The sequence below is a fragment of the Homarus americanus genome, unplaced genomic scaffold (genome assembly GCF_018991925.1).
Source record: "Homarus americanus isolate GMGI-L3 unplaced genomic scaffold, GMGI_Hamer_2.0 scaffold20465, whole genome shotgun sequence".
NCBI lineage: Eukaryota > Metazoa > Arthropoda > Malacostraca > Decapoda > Nephropidae > Homarus > Homarus americanus.
This window is the reverse complement of record NW_024756914.1, coordinates 3,387,861-3,402,542: the sequence shown is the minus strand read 5'-3', so window position 1 is coordinate 3,402,542 and position 14,682 is coordinate 3,387,861. Positions and strand designations below refer to the sequence as shown.

Sequence of the window (14,682 nt, the reverse complement as noted above, 5' to 3'; positions counted from 1 at the left end):
ATCATTTACCGGTAGTTTTATTTATTTATTTTATTTATTTTATTTTTTAGAGAGATTTAGCAAAGACGGTTTGTTGGCATACCTCATGTCTGATGAGAACGCACCTGTGTTTCTGGATCGTCTGGACATCTACCAAGATATGGACCAACCACTCTCCCATTACTACATCAACTCCTCTCACAACACCTACCTCTCTGGAAGACAATTTGGTGGCAAGTCCACAGCAGAAATGTACAGACAGACCCTTCTTGCTGGCTGCAGGTGAGATCACTTGTATTCTAACATATACAGTAGCTGAAACAACTATCTGTGCATACTTTGTGGGAAACAATATGAGACCATGGACGATAAATTTTGGTATATGAGGGCTGTCACTAGTCACACGTAAAATTTCGGAGCATATTGACCCCCACCTTCATAGATAGTTGTTTTAGTTACTGTACATACAATACTCTGTGATGCTTTTACCTTTTGTGTTACCATGTTGCTGCTCCGTGACTCTTGAATTGGTCTTCTCCCACAGGTGTGTGGAACTTGACTGTTGGGATGGTAAGGGTGAAGACGAGGAGCCTATCATCACTCACGGAAAGGCTATGTGCACTGATATCCTCTTCAAAGAAGCCATCATTGCTATTCGAGACTGCGCCTTTGTTACCTCTGACTATCCAGTTATTCTGTCCTTTGAAAATCATTGTTGCAAGAAACAGCAGTACAAGTTGGCCAAATACTGTGATGAGTATTTTGGAGATCTGCTTTCAAAGGAGGCCCTCCCAGACAGCCCTGTAAGATCTTTCTTAGTGTTTGTATTTAATTTTTCATATATTTCCTATACCTGTAGTGTATGTCCATAAAGCAAAGTGTGTAATGGTAAGACACTATCTATCTTTCTATCTATCTATCTATCTATCTGTCTATCTATCTATCTATCTATCTATCTGTCAGCTTTTGGTTTCCAAACCTTAACTCCAGTTTTCTCACATTATATTGCGTAGGGAACTTACCCCTAAATGTGTGTTTGCTCTCAGTTCTGCCCACGAGACGTGACCGATCGCCCAAGCGGCTAACGAGCCAATCAGTGGTGAAGAGGATAAATAAAAAAGAAAAGATGACCCAACTTTATAGCCTTAGAAGAGTTGGTACAGTGGAAAAAGTGAATCTTTTCTCTGGTTGAAGAAAGGTTTTTATTTGTTTTGGTATTCCATACATCACAAGTCAAGTTCACCATCAGCTTTTGAAGGCAGCCGTTGATTATTGTATTAGTCTTTGGTGGCCTTGGTTAAACAGTCCAAGTTCTCTGCATCTCTTTGGGCATTTTGTGTGCTGTTTTTTAATACTATACTACTGTTGATTTTTGTAGTTTCAGTTTTATAACCTTTAAGAATATATGTACTGTACAGTACTAAGGAAACAGTACAGTTACAGATTTATTCCATACATGATGTACAGTATGTACCCAGCATTGTACTTCCTTAATGCAGTAACTTCTTGTTAAGAACTAAAAGTAATTTTATTGAATTTGATGTCATGTACAGTTCATTTTTAATTTAGTGTATTGTGTAGTTTGTTTTAGATTAATACATTGTAAAGTTCACTTTCATTAGTAAGTTATGTTTTAATTTTCTGTTTGATAGTGTTTGTTCACTTTGAACCTGGAATGTTTTGGTTTAATCAGCAATACTGACTTGGTAATCGTAAAGCAGCTCATATAACAAAAAGTGGTAGTTTGCAGTTGTCAGTTTTTCGTGCAAAAGTTTCCAAAGAGCACTCAACAACTACAGTACGTAGTATGAGATATTAAAAAGTTGCATTTAGACATCTACCAGTATTCCTGAATTACTGTGGACATGCAGTATATTCAAGAACAATGCTGTAGTATGATCAGTGTTTGGTTAAGAAGAACTTCAGGCACATATTAAATTCCATTAGAAAATAAATGAATGTCTTAAGAAAATATAAGTCATTTCCAAGTTGAGTCAGTACACACTCAAAGTTATTTGTAATCACAACTTATGAAGTCTTGGTTTAATTTTTCCACAGTTGGTTCCTGGTCATCACCTTCCATCACCTAATCAATTAAAGAGGAAAATTCTCATTAAGAACAAACGCTTGAAGCCAGAAGTAGAGAAACAAGAGTTAGAATTGTTCTTGAAGGGTCAACTAGATCTTGTGGATGATGATGATGCAAGGGAGGATGCTTCTCAAGCCAACCCACAACCAAAGGAACCTAAGGTGAGGCGAGTCATCATAGATGAGTGAAGTGAGGAATGTATTGGAGGCCTTTGGAAGAACTTAAGTATACAGAAACTTGTCATATTACAGTTGGTCCACCTGAATGCATATTTAACATGTGAAGATAAATTTCAAGTCATCAAGAATTTGAATTAAAAGGAATTAATGATTAGTATTTTAATACTAGGAAATAGTAGAACTGAACAGGCTTGGAATTTCACAACAGCTTAGCCTTATAACACCCACTTTTTGGCCTCACTGTTCTTGACTTATTCTATTTTGAGTGCAGTGTCCCTTATGAATTTCCAGGCCTGTGATGTTAAAAATTTTTAGTCGTTACTTTATGTACCATATATACAGAGTATATACATATACAGTATATATATGCTGATAACCACATAGGAAGCAAGAAAACACGAAGTTCTCAAGCGCTTTTGTGTAATTCACATCTTCAGGGGTGAGTACAGACTAAGGAGTAATATTGGACAAGGCTAATATATACAGTAAAGGAGTGAGATCAAGTCCCTAGGGACAGCAGGTGTCCACCATAATCAGGTCATAAGGTAGGGTGACCCAACTCTTTCACCTGGTTAGAAATCTTCTTTATCACAAAATTGTCCAGTTTGTACATGCCATTACTCAAATTCATGTTGACAGATTCTGGATGTTTAATGAGACTGGATTCTATAATGTTCCTGCTGCCAATTGAATTACAAGGTATTATTGAGGAGGCATTATCCCAGTCAATGCAATGCTTATTATCTCTCATATGAATGAACAGAGCATTGGATTCCTGGCCTGTCCTAACTATATATATGCTGTAAGTCTAGTTGTAAGATCTTTACCCGTCTGTCCTAAGTAGAACATATTACATTCCTTGCAAGGAACCTTGTAAATGCAGCTGCCTGCATTGTTGGGGGAGTTCTTAATTAACATTGTTTTACAGTGCATGAGTTACTAAATGTTGCATTTATGCCCCAGGTTTTCAGTTGTAGAAGAATTTAAGAGAAATTTTTGTTAAAAGGTTTAAAGATTCTTATTGTCATGGGGAGGCTTAGGATCAGTTCTATAAAAAGATTTTTTTGCGATGTTAAAGCATTTGTCTATAAAATACCTTGGGTATTTTAAGTTCAAACCAGTATTATTGATATATTATATTCCTCATCAATGAATTCCGGACTGCATCTTCGTAGAGCACGTAAAATCGTTAATGAGAATACTGACTGTTTGACTCTATTATGGTGGGTTTAGAATAATAATGAATGTATGAACACACATTAGTAGGTTTCCTATAAATACTGAACTTAAAGGTGTTACCTATTCTGTGGATCAGACAGTCTAGCCTTGTCAAGTATTTCTCCTTAGTCTGTACTGAAGATGTGAATTACACGAAAGCGCTTGAGAACTTCGTGTTTTCTTGTTTCCTATGTGGTTATCAGCATATATATGGATCGCGCACACCTACAATAATTTATTTGAATATATACTGTATATAAGATGATGAATTTATGTTTTTTATAGAAGAAAAAAGTGTTTCTGGATGATTTCAGAGATTTCATGATTTTGATTACATCAGTGAGTAAAATACTGTAGTGTAACAAGATGGCACAGCTCAGGTGTATTGTACAGTAAATATGAGTGTGAGGAGCAAGGAGTACTGTACATGTGAGATATTTATATGTGCATTGGCTCAGTGTGTGTGTTTAAGGGTGAGAGGGCTGAGAATTTGTAATGGGAGGGAGTGTGATGGATAAGGAGTTGTATAATGTGTATACATGTACAATGTGAATGCACACTGTATGCCAACTGTATTTCTTATCATGAATAGTACAGTGGGGTATTGTAAAAAAAGATAACATAATTTCAGTTTTGAATTAATAATCTTCAATCATGAATTAGTAAATATGAGTTCAGTTTAACATATGCCAATTAATAGTAATGTATAACACCCTTAACAGCTCAAGGCAATAACAACGAGACGACAGGAAATTTAGTTTATGAATAACAGTTTTATAATGAAAAATTACTTAGACAAAATAATAGAGCATTGATTTGAGTAGTAAAATGCTAACTAGTGAACTGTAGTAAATTATGAGCATTTGTTTAGTTTCACCTACCAAGTTCCAGTTAGTGGAAAATCTTGAAATAACAATGAATTTTATTTGATATCCTTCTATATTTTTTCAAATTCTAATTGAACTTTGATCTATACTCTTCTGACTAATTAACTGACTAATCCTCCTGAGTCTGTCACTTTGCTTTTTATTCTTCAGTTTCCTTTGAAATTCTTGTTTAAAACCTAATCCCCGCAATTTTATAAATAATATTTTGCGTGAATGATTGCCCTCATTTAAATCCTAAAGTAATCTGTTATCTAGTGCCAATAAATAAGTCTGCCCCTCGCTAATCATAAGATACCACTGGTGATGGTCTCGCCTCCATCCAGTACAGTTTGGCCAGAATGACTGCTTGGATACATGCATTTTATGGTTGTAAGTTGCATACAAGTAATCACAGTCGCTTTGATTTGATACTTGAATGTTCATATTTATAATTTTAGTTGTTCATACTATCCTACGTACAATGATTATTTTTATGGTTTTTATCCTTTATAACTTACCCAACATGTATGCACACTTGGGGTATGCACAAGTTGTGTAAACAGATCTCTAATGGCCAAGCAAAATTTAGTATGGTTTCTGATCATATTGCACTTTTCAGCCTGTAGATGTTGTCTGTCTCCCATCCCCTGCCCCTTAATGACCAGACAGTACATATTCATTGTCAGCCATCATCCAATTCAATTTTTATTATACAGCATGATATTTGGTAATACTGTACTGTACTTGATGTCCCTCTTGCTGAAGAGAAGTTACATTGTTCTTACACTATTTATGCTGCCTGTAATTGTACTTGCTCCCCCCCACCCTCCCACATTACCCCACAATACTGTGTAGTATGAAGGCATCCTTTTCCCTCCCTCATCAAGGCTAGAAAGACAAAAGCCATTCCAGCACTGAGTTCTTCACCCTTGCTACTAGCTCGTCTCGCCTCACCTCTCCAGCCTCCGTCTCCTTCTCTGTCCCTCGTAGAGTAACTCGTGCACTACCATCACCACCCCTGTGTCGCAGCCCTCGCTAGAAGATGATAAGCCCCTGACGGCCGAAGAGCGAGCCTTCCTCTACTACCAGTATACAGGCGCCACCACCCACGTCCACCCTGTCCTCTCCTCCTACGTCAACTACTGCCAGCCGGTCAAGTTCCAGGGTTTTGATGTGGCAGAAGGTAACCTTGCTTGCTACTTTCAAGCCTGTCTGCATGGGTTCTGTGCCTGCAATTTTATGTTTGACGGGTTATAATGTTATGAGTTACATCAATGTGTGATTGTAATTTTCATATGGAATTTTTTGTTGTACAGTATAGTATATTCTTTCTTCTTCACACACACACACACACACACATATGCTTTTTCTAACAAGGGTATGTATTACTCTGTCACCATTTCCTAAATAAAGGTATTTTTTATAATACAGTATTTGTGCATTATAGGCACACATTATACAGTATTTTGTAAATTGTTAGTGTGTTAAACTTCATTACTTCGCTGTAGAAGTAAATTGAAGCAGAGTAATATAACAATGCCAGCAAGGGAAGATATGAAAGACCAACTGAGAAAATGGAAACTTGAACAAAAATATACAATACAGTACAGTATTGGAGATCTCAAAATGTGAATATTGTTTTAAAAAATGAACCAACATTAGGTGAAAGGAGAACAAGGTATTTTTATTGCCACAAGAACACGAAAGACATTATAACATAACTTTCTGAGTATTTTACTAACTGACAAATGCAAGTCTCAGATTTAAAGTTGATTTTCATGAAAAGAGAAAATGTATTACCGTCACAAGTACAGTATTGATATACTGTATAAAGCCAAGAGCAGGAGTACTTTTGTGTGTTTCATAATGGGTGCTAGTATTTTTCATCTGTGATTAATATTCCTGTGTATATAATGTGTAAATAGATACAGTATTAAAATTCACCTCAGATGCAAGTTGAATGTGTGTGGCCCAGGCAAAAATTTATCTAAAATAACTCCTTGGGTATGGAACTATTCCTTGTGTGATAGATCCATTAGTGTTATAATAGCCTTGAGATAACCTGGATGACTTGTTAGGCATTGTCAAATTGGGAAGCGTGGGAAGGTTGTGAAGGAAATATGAATAAAAAAGAAAGTTGAGAATTGACATTTAATATAGTACAGTACGTATATATTGTAAAGTGAGAATCATTTCTATACTGTAATTCCAGTGGATGATTAGTGAGGAAAAGTATATACACTGTACGTACATTTGAGAAGATTACCTACTTGAAAGAATAAATTTGGATCTTCTTTGCTAAATATACTGAGATATTTACATGATCAAAAAATGCTGGCTGTAAGGTAATTGGTAAAATTATTTTATTTATTTATTTATTTTTTCACCCCCCAGGCTCTGATGTGGGTCATTGACCTGTGCCCTGGTGGGCTAATCCCCTAATTAAAAAAATAAGTAAATAAATTTGATGATCTGAAGTACTGCATATGCAGTAGAGTATAAATGTAATGAAAGATGACATTCTAGTAAGTGAAAATAAATACTGTTTGTAATGTGATAGACCAGTATGCGGGGATGTACAATGATGTGTGTTTAGAAATTTGGTTGATAAAAGATAAATTTTCGGTACAGGAAACTTAATGAGGGGCAGAATTATTATACAATATTGAAAAATATCATTGTACAAAATAAAAGAAAGTGCCATCACTTTCATTTTTAAATGGTGTTTAATGGCATAACCCAAATACCGTACTGTACAGTATTGTATATTTCTATATTTTTCAGTTCATTTTGTTAACTAACCATTATTTTCTTTCTCTACATTCTATAATATTAAATTTCATATATTCTCATGGTGTCACTGAATTTTCTCCTGACTTACTGTTCTGTCATTACGTTTACCTGCCCACAAAGTGATGTTTCATCAGGCATGTACACAACTTATTCTCCTATTTTGCCTATGATATACAATGATATTTTCTCTACCTGCATGTCTGGCATTCAATTTGTGATACTGTTCATTGCACGGCCCTCTTGCATGTTACTTGTGTGTGTAGCCTGAAGAGAAAAGTGCTGAAGGAGCACCAGAGCCTCCAAAGTACTCTGGCACCTCCTTAACCAACATCCATCCGTGGCTGTCATCCATGGTTAACTATGCATGGCCTGTGCATTTCAATGGTTTTCAAGCTGCAGAAGGTATTGAAGCTTTCACCATATGTACTGGCCATAGAGTACTGCCCCATTTGTGGATGTTCCTTACTTAGACCCCATGCTCAGTAGACTCACACAGTATACATTACTCAGAATGAATTGATATCAGCTTAGTTTCCATTGTTTCTATAGCTTTCAGTATTTTAATTTAGTGGATTAATTATTAAGTATATCCAGGATGTGTTCTGGGTTTCTTGAAGTACAGTACGTAGCTAGTTTTGTACAGCATTGCTTATTATTAGTTGAGGTAATTAGACAGATACAATACAGTACAGTACTTTACAGTGTATGTCTTAGAGAGTTGCTGGAATTATACTGTACAGTACTCTAGAATGCAGTCTTTTAGTTCCATAGATTATTCAGTAGAGTAGTTTATATTTGTAAGCTTTATATTATAAAATGTTTCTGCATTTGTTCATAAGATGGTGAAACTACTGCTGTAAATAAAAATTTTGATCAATTTCCAAAGGATAATAAAAATATGCACATATCTTTACAGGGTTTTGGGAGGAACCAACCACCAGCTAAATTGACATATTCTGCTGCTCTCTTGTCCAATTCAAATCGTTCACAGTACAGTACAATACAGTACAACAATTATTTTCACCCTGAGTTACTGTTATGTGTTCTGTTTGGTTAATGATTCAAACTCTATGATGTATAATTCTTCACAGTATCTGAATAAAATTAATTTTCAATGTCAGTACTGTATTATAAATTCTTTTTATTTAGTTGTATTATATGATCAGTTCATTTATTTTACATTATCTGATTAATATTTCATTCACTTATATTCAGTGTTCAGCTTCTGTTTGCTAGTTAGTGTCATTATTTTTAACCAATGTTTCTACAAAGCCTCAGGTAGCCATGGAAACACTACAGCAGAAGAAGCCCATGGGTGGTCAAGCGGGATAACCTCCCATTAACCCCCCTTTCTCCCACTGACAAATTATTTATTCTTGATTTATCCAATCATTTTCACAAGTTAACCAATATTCTTCACATCTATTATATTCCACGTTACTTTCTCTCCCCACTCATCTCATGCTATATGGACCCAAACCTTACATAACATATAAATCAACCCACATACTCACCTTTATTCCTCTCTTACATTCCTGTCATATGATGTCACATACAATATATGTTTATTTTCAGTGTGTTTTAGAAATCCACAACTTGTGTAGATAATGAATATTTACCACATAATAATTTTGATAAGTGTATTATTATAAAAAAAGAACAGTTTGTAATTGTCAAGACATGAACTCTTTATTTCTAACTTGACAGAGAAAAATGTCCACCACAATATGTCCTCCTTCTCGGAAACTATGGGGTTAGGCTACCTCAAGACTCAGGCAATTGAATTTGTCAATTACAACAAACGGCAAATGTCCAGAATCTACCCCAAGGGAGCTAGGGTCGACTCTTCCAACTATATGCCTCAGGTGTGTAATAACAACTAAACACTTTTGGTCCAAATTTTTTTTGAAATAAGAGTTTTAGTTTTACGAAGTACAGTACAGTACAGGTAATCATATTTCAAAGGGAAGTTTAATAAATCAGATTTGCTAGTTAAATTTACAAGGCATTGCTCTTCTGCCTGTGTATAGCCACTGTTTCATGTTTGTGTTGGGTAGATCAAGGGTTATTAGAAACCTCAAAGGAAGGAATAAATAATGGGGACAGTTGGACAAGACAAGTGCAGAAAGCCATTACAATTAACATTTAATTTATTTTTTCTTCCACAATAGTAACAAGTATCAACTTTCCTAAACCATATTATTTTCCATTAACATACATTCCAAATCATTTTCCAGTATGGTCTAAAGATTATTTAATTTTATGAACACAGGTTGGTGACGTAGTGTTATGGACATGCATGATAGATCAGCAAAAATTCGCATCATAGAATGGTGTACTATATCTCTCATTATCTTCCATATATAGTTTCCAAGTCTTTTCCTTAACCTGTTGGTACAGTATCTCCCCTTTAATTATCTCATTTACCACTTAAATCTGTACCCTAGATGGATAAAAAGGGTCAAAAGGCTAAATTTTTTAAGTCTTAATATTATCTGTTGTCCTCTCTCCATCCCATATGCACAGGCTGGATCAAGGGAAACAGAAATCTAAATAAGGCAGGATATCAGTGTCCAGGAGGGAAGCATGTACACAAAAGTAGAGAGTTATAAGGAAGGTGTACAGAACCTCAGTAAAGGGCTAAAATGGTCAGTAGGAACACACCGCTCACAGTTCATAACATCAGTAAATTCTCCCACTTGTTACCAACCTCCCAGACACCATCACTTTTCATACATACATTAACTTCATCATAAAGTTTCTTGACATTGAACAAACTTCTATGTACCCCATGTTGAATCTCTGTAGGAACTAATATATATATATATATATATATATATATATATATATATATATATATATATATATATATATATATATATATATATATATATATATATATATATATATATATATATATATATATATATATATCTTGATAAAATACGGGAAAATGGAAACAACGGAGCACCTTAGCTTTCGTCTTTATTCAAGACATGTGTGTGTATCTTGATAAAATCACAGATGTCTTGAATAAAGACGAAAGCTAACTATATATATATATATATATATATATATATATATATATATATATATATATATATATATATATATATATATATATATATATATATATATATATATATATATATATATATATATATATATATATACAGTATATATGAATGATGTTGTACTCCATTGACTGCATACCTCCCACAGGTGTTTTGGAATGCAGGTTGCCAGATGGTGTCCTTAAATTTCCAAACTTCAGATCTTCCCATGCAGCTGAATCAGGGCAAGTTTGAGTACAATGGGAATTGTGGATATCTCCTCAAACCTGATTTCATGAGACGTACTGACAAGACTTTTGATCCCTTTGCTGAGTCCCCAGTGGATGGTGTGATTGCAGCACAGGTTTCTGTGTCGGTATGTAGCAACAGTAAAGGGCATTGCTCTTTATCACTCCTTTGAAACATCTTAGCATGTTTCCAAGTTATTCTATGTACCTATACTAGTTTTTTATTTTTTATTTATTTTTTAATTATTTTGGAAACTTTAATTATTATAATTTTCATAAGAAATTTCCAACCAGGATATCATGAAAATATACAGAGGACACAATACTATATAGTTTTTCCTTCTTTATCACTATAGTAAATGCACCAGAACATCTTAAACAAAGGCAGTGCAGGAGTAATTTTGTGCAGGTTCTGGCAGAAATGTAATTACCTTCACTCACATTACATTAAGTTATATATTACTGTACCATCTTACTCATGGTCAACATCACCTTCCTAGATACATAAGCACTATATTATTTCTTGTACTAATTTGAATCCCTTAAAATTCTTCAGGTGATTGCTGGTCAGTTCTTATCAGACAAAAAGGTTGGAACTTATGTTGAAGTGGACATGTATGGCTTGCCTACTGACACCATCAGAAAAGAGTTTAGGACGCGTATGATTCCTGGAAATGGCCTTAATCCCCAGTATAATGAGGAACCCTTCCTCTTTCGTAAGGTGAGGTTTAGGCATCCAAAATGAATTTATATACAGTATATATGTACTGTATGAGTGTAATGGAATGGAAATACACATAATTAAATAACATGTAACTACTAGTATCTGGAAGGTTTTTAATGCATACAGTACAGTACTGTAATTAAGTTTTGATAACAGTAAAACATTTCTAACATGGTATCCAGGATACAGTATTTGAACAGAGTGTACTGTACTGTATTTGCATTGGACAAAGTATCAGATTAATAGTTAAAATGTCAGAAATGTGTATTGCCTGATAGAAATTATGAGAACCCTCTACTGATTTCACCTTAAATGAGCACATCTAGGGGTCATGTGAATTCAGAAATATTGGTTTTTGGGTTATTTGTCTGCAATAAAGAGAAATCAACAAAGAAAAAAGTTAAAAGACAGATGGGTAAACTAAATGATGGCATGGGTCATAACTGTGTACCTCTGGCCACAGATGGTGAGGAATAAGAAGGACCAGATTATTATCTTTCATTAATATTTAAAGGTCATGAAACAGGATGTATATTTTTAGAATTCGGTAATCATACTTGCTGCTCTTATAATAGGTTGTGTTGCCTGACTTGGCTGTGCTGCGATTTGGTGTGTTTGATGAAAATGGAAAGATGCTGGGCCAGAGAATTCTGCCTTTGGATGGTCTGCAGGCAGGCTATCGGCACATCTCTCTACGTACTGAAGGGAACTTCCCCATGTCACTACCTATGTTGTTTTGCAATATTGAATTGAAGATCTATGTTCCTGATGGTCTTGGCGGTAGGTTTACAATACAGTAACTATATATACACTCAGCCAATATTGTGCAAAAGTGTCTTGAAATTACTTTATGGAGGAATGACAATATATGAGAGTTTAAATTGATAGTGTTAATTGAAATATTCAGATATATTGCAAGATTGAGCGATGTCTTCCTTGTTACAGACATCATGCCGTAAGTGATTATTTTAGTTTCTAAAATATCTTGTCAGCTTTAGAAAATTTATTTACTTTATTAGACTTGATGGATGCCCTTTCGGACCCTCGAGCCTTCTTAAGTGCCCAAGAAAAGCGTGAGGAACAGATGAAGGCCATGGGTATTGAGGCTTCAGACATTGATACCAAGGCACTCAAGGGAGGAGGAGGTAAAGCTGGAGGTGCCAAGCCAGCAGCGGGTGCCAAGGCTGGAGCAGGTGGCAAACCTGGGGCAGGTGCTGGTGGAAAGAAGGAGGAGGAAGTCGGTAAGTATTTTATATTATAGACATGTGGATAGAATAGAGGAGGTCAGTTGGGTCAAGAGGTGCATGGGTCTGAATGTGTGGAAGGGAGGGGAGCCAGGGGTAGGCTAAGAATGGCATGGGGAGAGGTTGTAAAAAATGACCTAAGGTAGAAACCTGACTAGAGAGGTTGCATGGAGAGATTTCATGGATAATCATTGCTAACCTATGCAGGTGTAGAAAATGGTCATAAAACAGATGAAAATGATCATTATCATCATAAAGGAATCTATGAGTGACAAATGGCATGCTTGAGAGTGATATACTGTACTGTATAGGGTGAATGGGACAAAATGCAGAAATCAAATGGGTACAGTATGTGGAAGTGAAAGCCAACAAGTATCTGTTGAAGTGCTATGGACATATTGAAACAATGGGAAATATTGGTAAAATAACAAAAACATTGTGTACATGTTATTCAGTAGTGGATGGCAGGAGGCAGGTGAAAGATTTAAGTGAAGTACAACAGGTATCTGCCGTTTGGCAATCGTTCACTTAGCAATAATTCGGTTTAGCGATTTAAAATTTCTAACACCCGTGGTTATTTAACAATCTGCAATTGTTCAGTTTAGCGATCTTCAACTCAGTGAGGAACATATTTTCAAGGCTGATAAAAGCCCACTTGGAAAGGGAGCTGCTATATAAGATACTACCTATGAATCAACCAACCTGAATTTTAGAAATAATTTCGGAAATCATTATCAACTTTTCCATCAAAAAACATAAATTAACTTTTTGATAACCAGAGGGGGTACCTATCTAGGTTTGTTATATAGAAATCGCATATTGTAGGGATATGCTACCGGCACACCACCTACCCTGCCTTTGAACATTGCGATCTGTGTTTTACTATACTGTATTGCTCTGTATATTTTTGAACACTGTGCACCGTTCTTATTGCTCTGCATCGCAGTTATTGTTGTGACTTTGGTGTGTTATTGAGTACTGTCCGGACTGTTCATTACCCTGTACTATTGTGATATTGTGTACTAAAGTGATTGCTCCTCCCTCCCCCTCTGCTCTTGTCGACTAACAGGCAGACCAGTTAAGACCTGTTTACTGTATTCCCTTTATGTTTTTGTCTTTAAGAGGATTATTTTTTATTTTATTTTATTTTATTTATTTTTTTTTGCACATTCTGTATAAACAATGTGTGTGCATGTAACAGAGTACAAGAAAATTTGTACATCTACCCAAAATTATGAGTTGAAAAATAGCATATCTCACAGTTCAACCTCACCCGCTCTGAGTGCTACTGGGTGGCGAGTCGGCCAGGCAACTCTGCTACACAATTATGTGCCATATGCATGAATTTTATTCCTCGTTATCCCTTGTTTAAAATATTATTTTTGTTTTTATTCACTCAGCAAGCAAATCATGTTGCGAGATCCAGAATGCAGCAGTGTACAGTACTTACAGTACATGATAATCAAGCATGGTGTCAGATGGTTTATGAGGATGTCCCACTAGAGAAAATGGATGATTTCTCTTGATTCCAGCCAACCTGCAGTATCATGTTATTAGTGGCTGGGATGCTATCAATACCTGTGCTCTTTTAGAAGAAAGTCCTCTGTCACTGTGTGGAGTTCATACTGTCTGGAGTGACACCTTTCTTTCTGGAGTGGGATGTTAAAGCTTCTGACCCCACACTGTAATTGTTTGAGGCTATCAGCAATAGTTCAGCTAAAGATTTGGCAATTCATGTATAAAGGGAATCAAAGTGGTTTGCAGCTTCAGATGCAACCAAGTTACCACTGTACCACCAATATCCTTCCTTCTGTATGATGGTCATTCTCTTCTTTTACAGTTGAATATGAACCCATCAACCTTGAAACACTTAGATCACAAAAGAATTTCCTGAAAGCAACCAAGAAGCAGCAGAAGGAACTGGAAAGTATGAGAAAAAAACACATGAAGGAGCGTTTGTCTATTCAAAAAGCACAGTGCAGTGCCATTGAGAAACTGGCAAAGGGTAAAAAGTTAGTATTTTATTGTTTGTTAACTCTCACTCACTCTCTTCCCCTCCTCCTCCCCAGGGTAAATTTTATATTCCCAAATCACATTTAATATTCTATTTGCTCATATGGTCTTCACTGTAATAGGAAAAGAAGAATTGCCAGCCAAAAGAAGGTGTATCTTGTATTGACTGTTTTTAATACTACACTGTACCCTTGTGAATTCGACAAAAGGGGGCTCTGGGTCACCTGAATTGCCGAAAAATCTGAATTAACCGAGTTCGGAATATTTTTATATTAC

The 14,682-nt window shown here is 35.6% G+C and overlaps 1 protein-coding gene across 4 annotated transcripts in view; it reads left to right on the top strand.

Annotated features, from left to right (window-relative positions):
- Positions 1-14,682, top strand: part of LOC121857318 (1-phosphatidylinositol 4,5-bisphosphate phosphodiesterase-like) — a 59,865-nt gene that overhangs the window by 30,146 nt on the left and 15,037 nt on the right. For 2 of the 4 annotated variants that reach the window (XM_042353326.1, XM_042353329.1), the window contains 10 exons: positions 51-261; positions 524-782; positions 2,038-2,229; positions 5,322-5,514; positions 8,832-8,989; positions 10,347-10,553; positions 10,982-11,146; positions 11,725-11,929; positions 12,169-12,390; positions 14,234-14,405. In XM_042353326.1, the coding sequence (XP_042209260.1) occupies positions 51-261; positions 524-782; positions 2,038-2,229; positions 5,322-5,514; positions 8,832-8,989; positions 10,347-10,553; positions 10,982-11,146; positions 11,725-11,929; positions 12,169-12,390; positions 14,234-14,405 (1,984 nt within the window). Of the gene's footprint in view, positions 1-50; positions 262-523; positions 783-2,037; positions 2,230-5,321; positions 5,515-7,387; positions 7,527-8,831; positions 8,990-10,346; positions 10,554-10,981; positions 11,147-11,724; positions 11,930-12,168; positions 12,391-14,233; positions 14,406-14,682 lie in introns of all 4 variants that reach the window. The other 2 variants (XM_042353328.1, XM_042353327.1) reach the window with 2 other exon arrangements.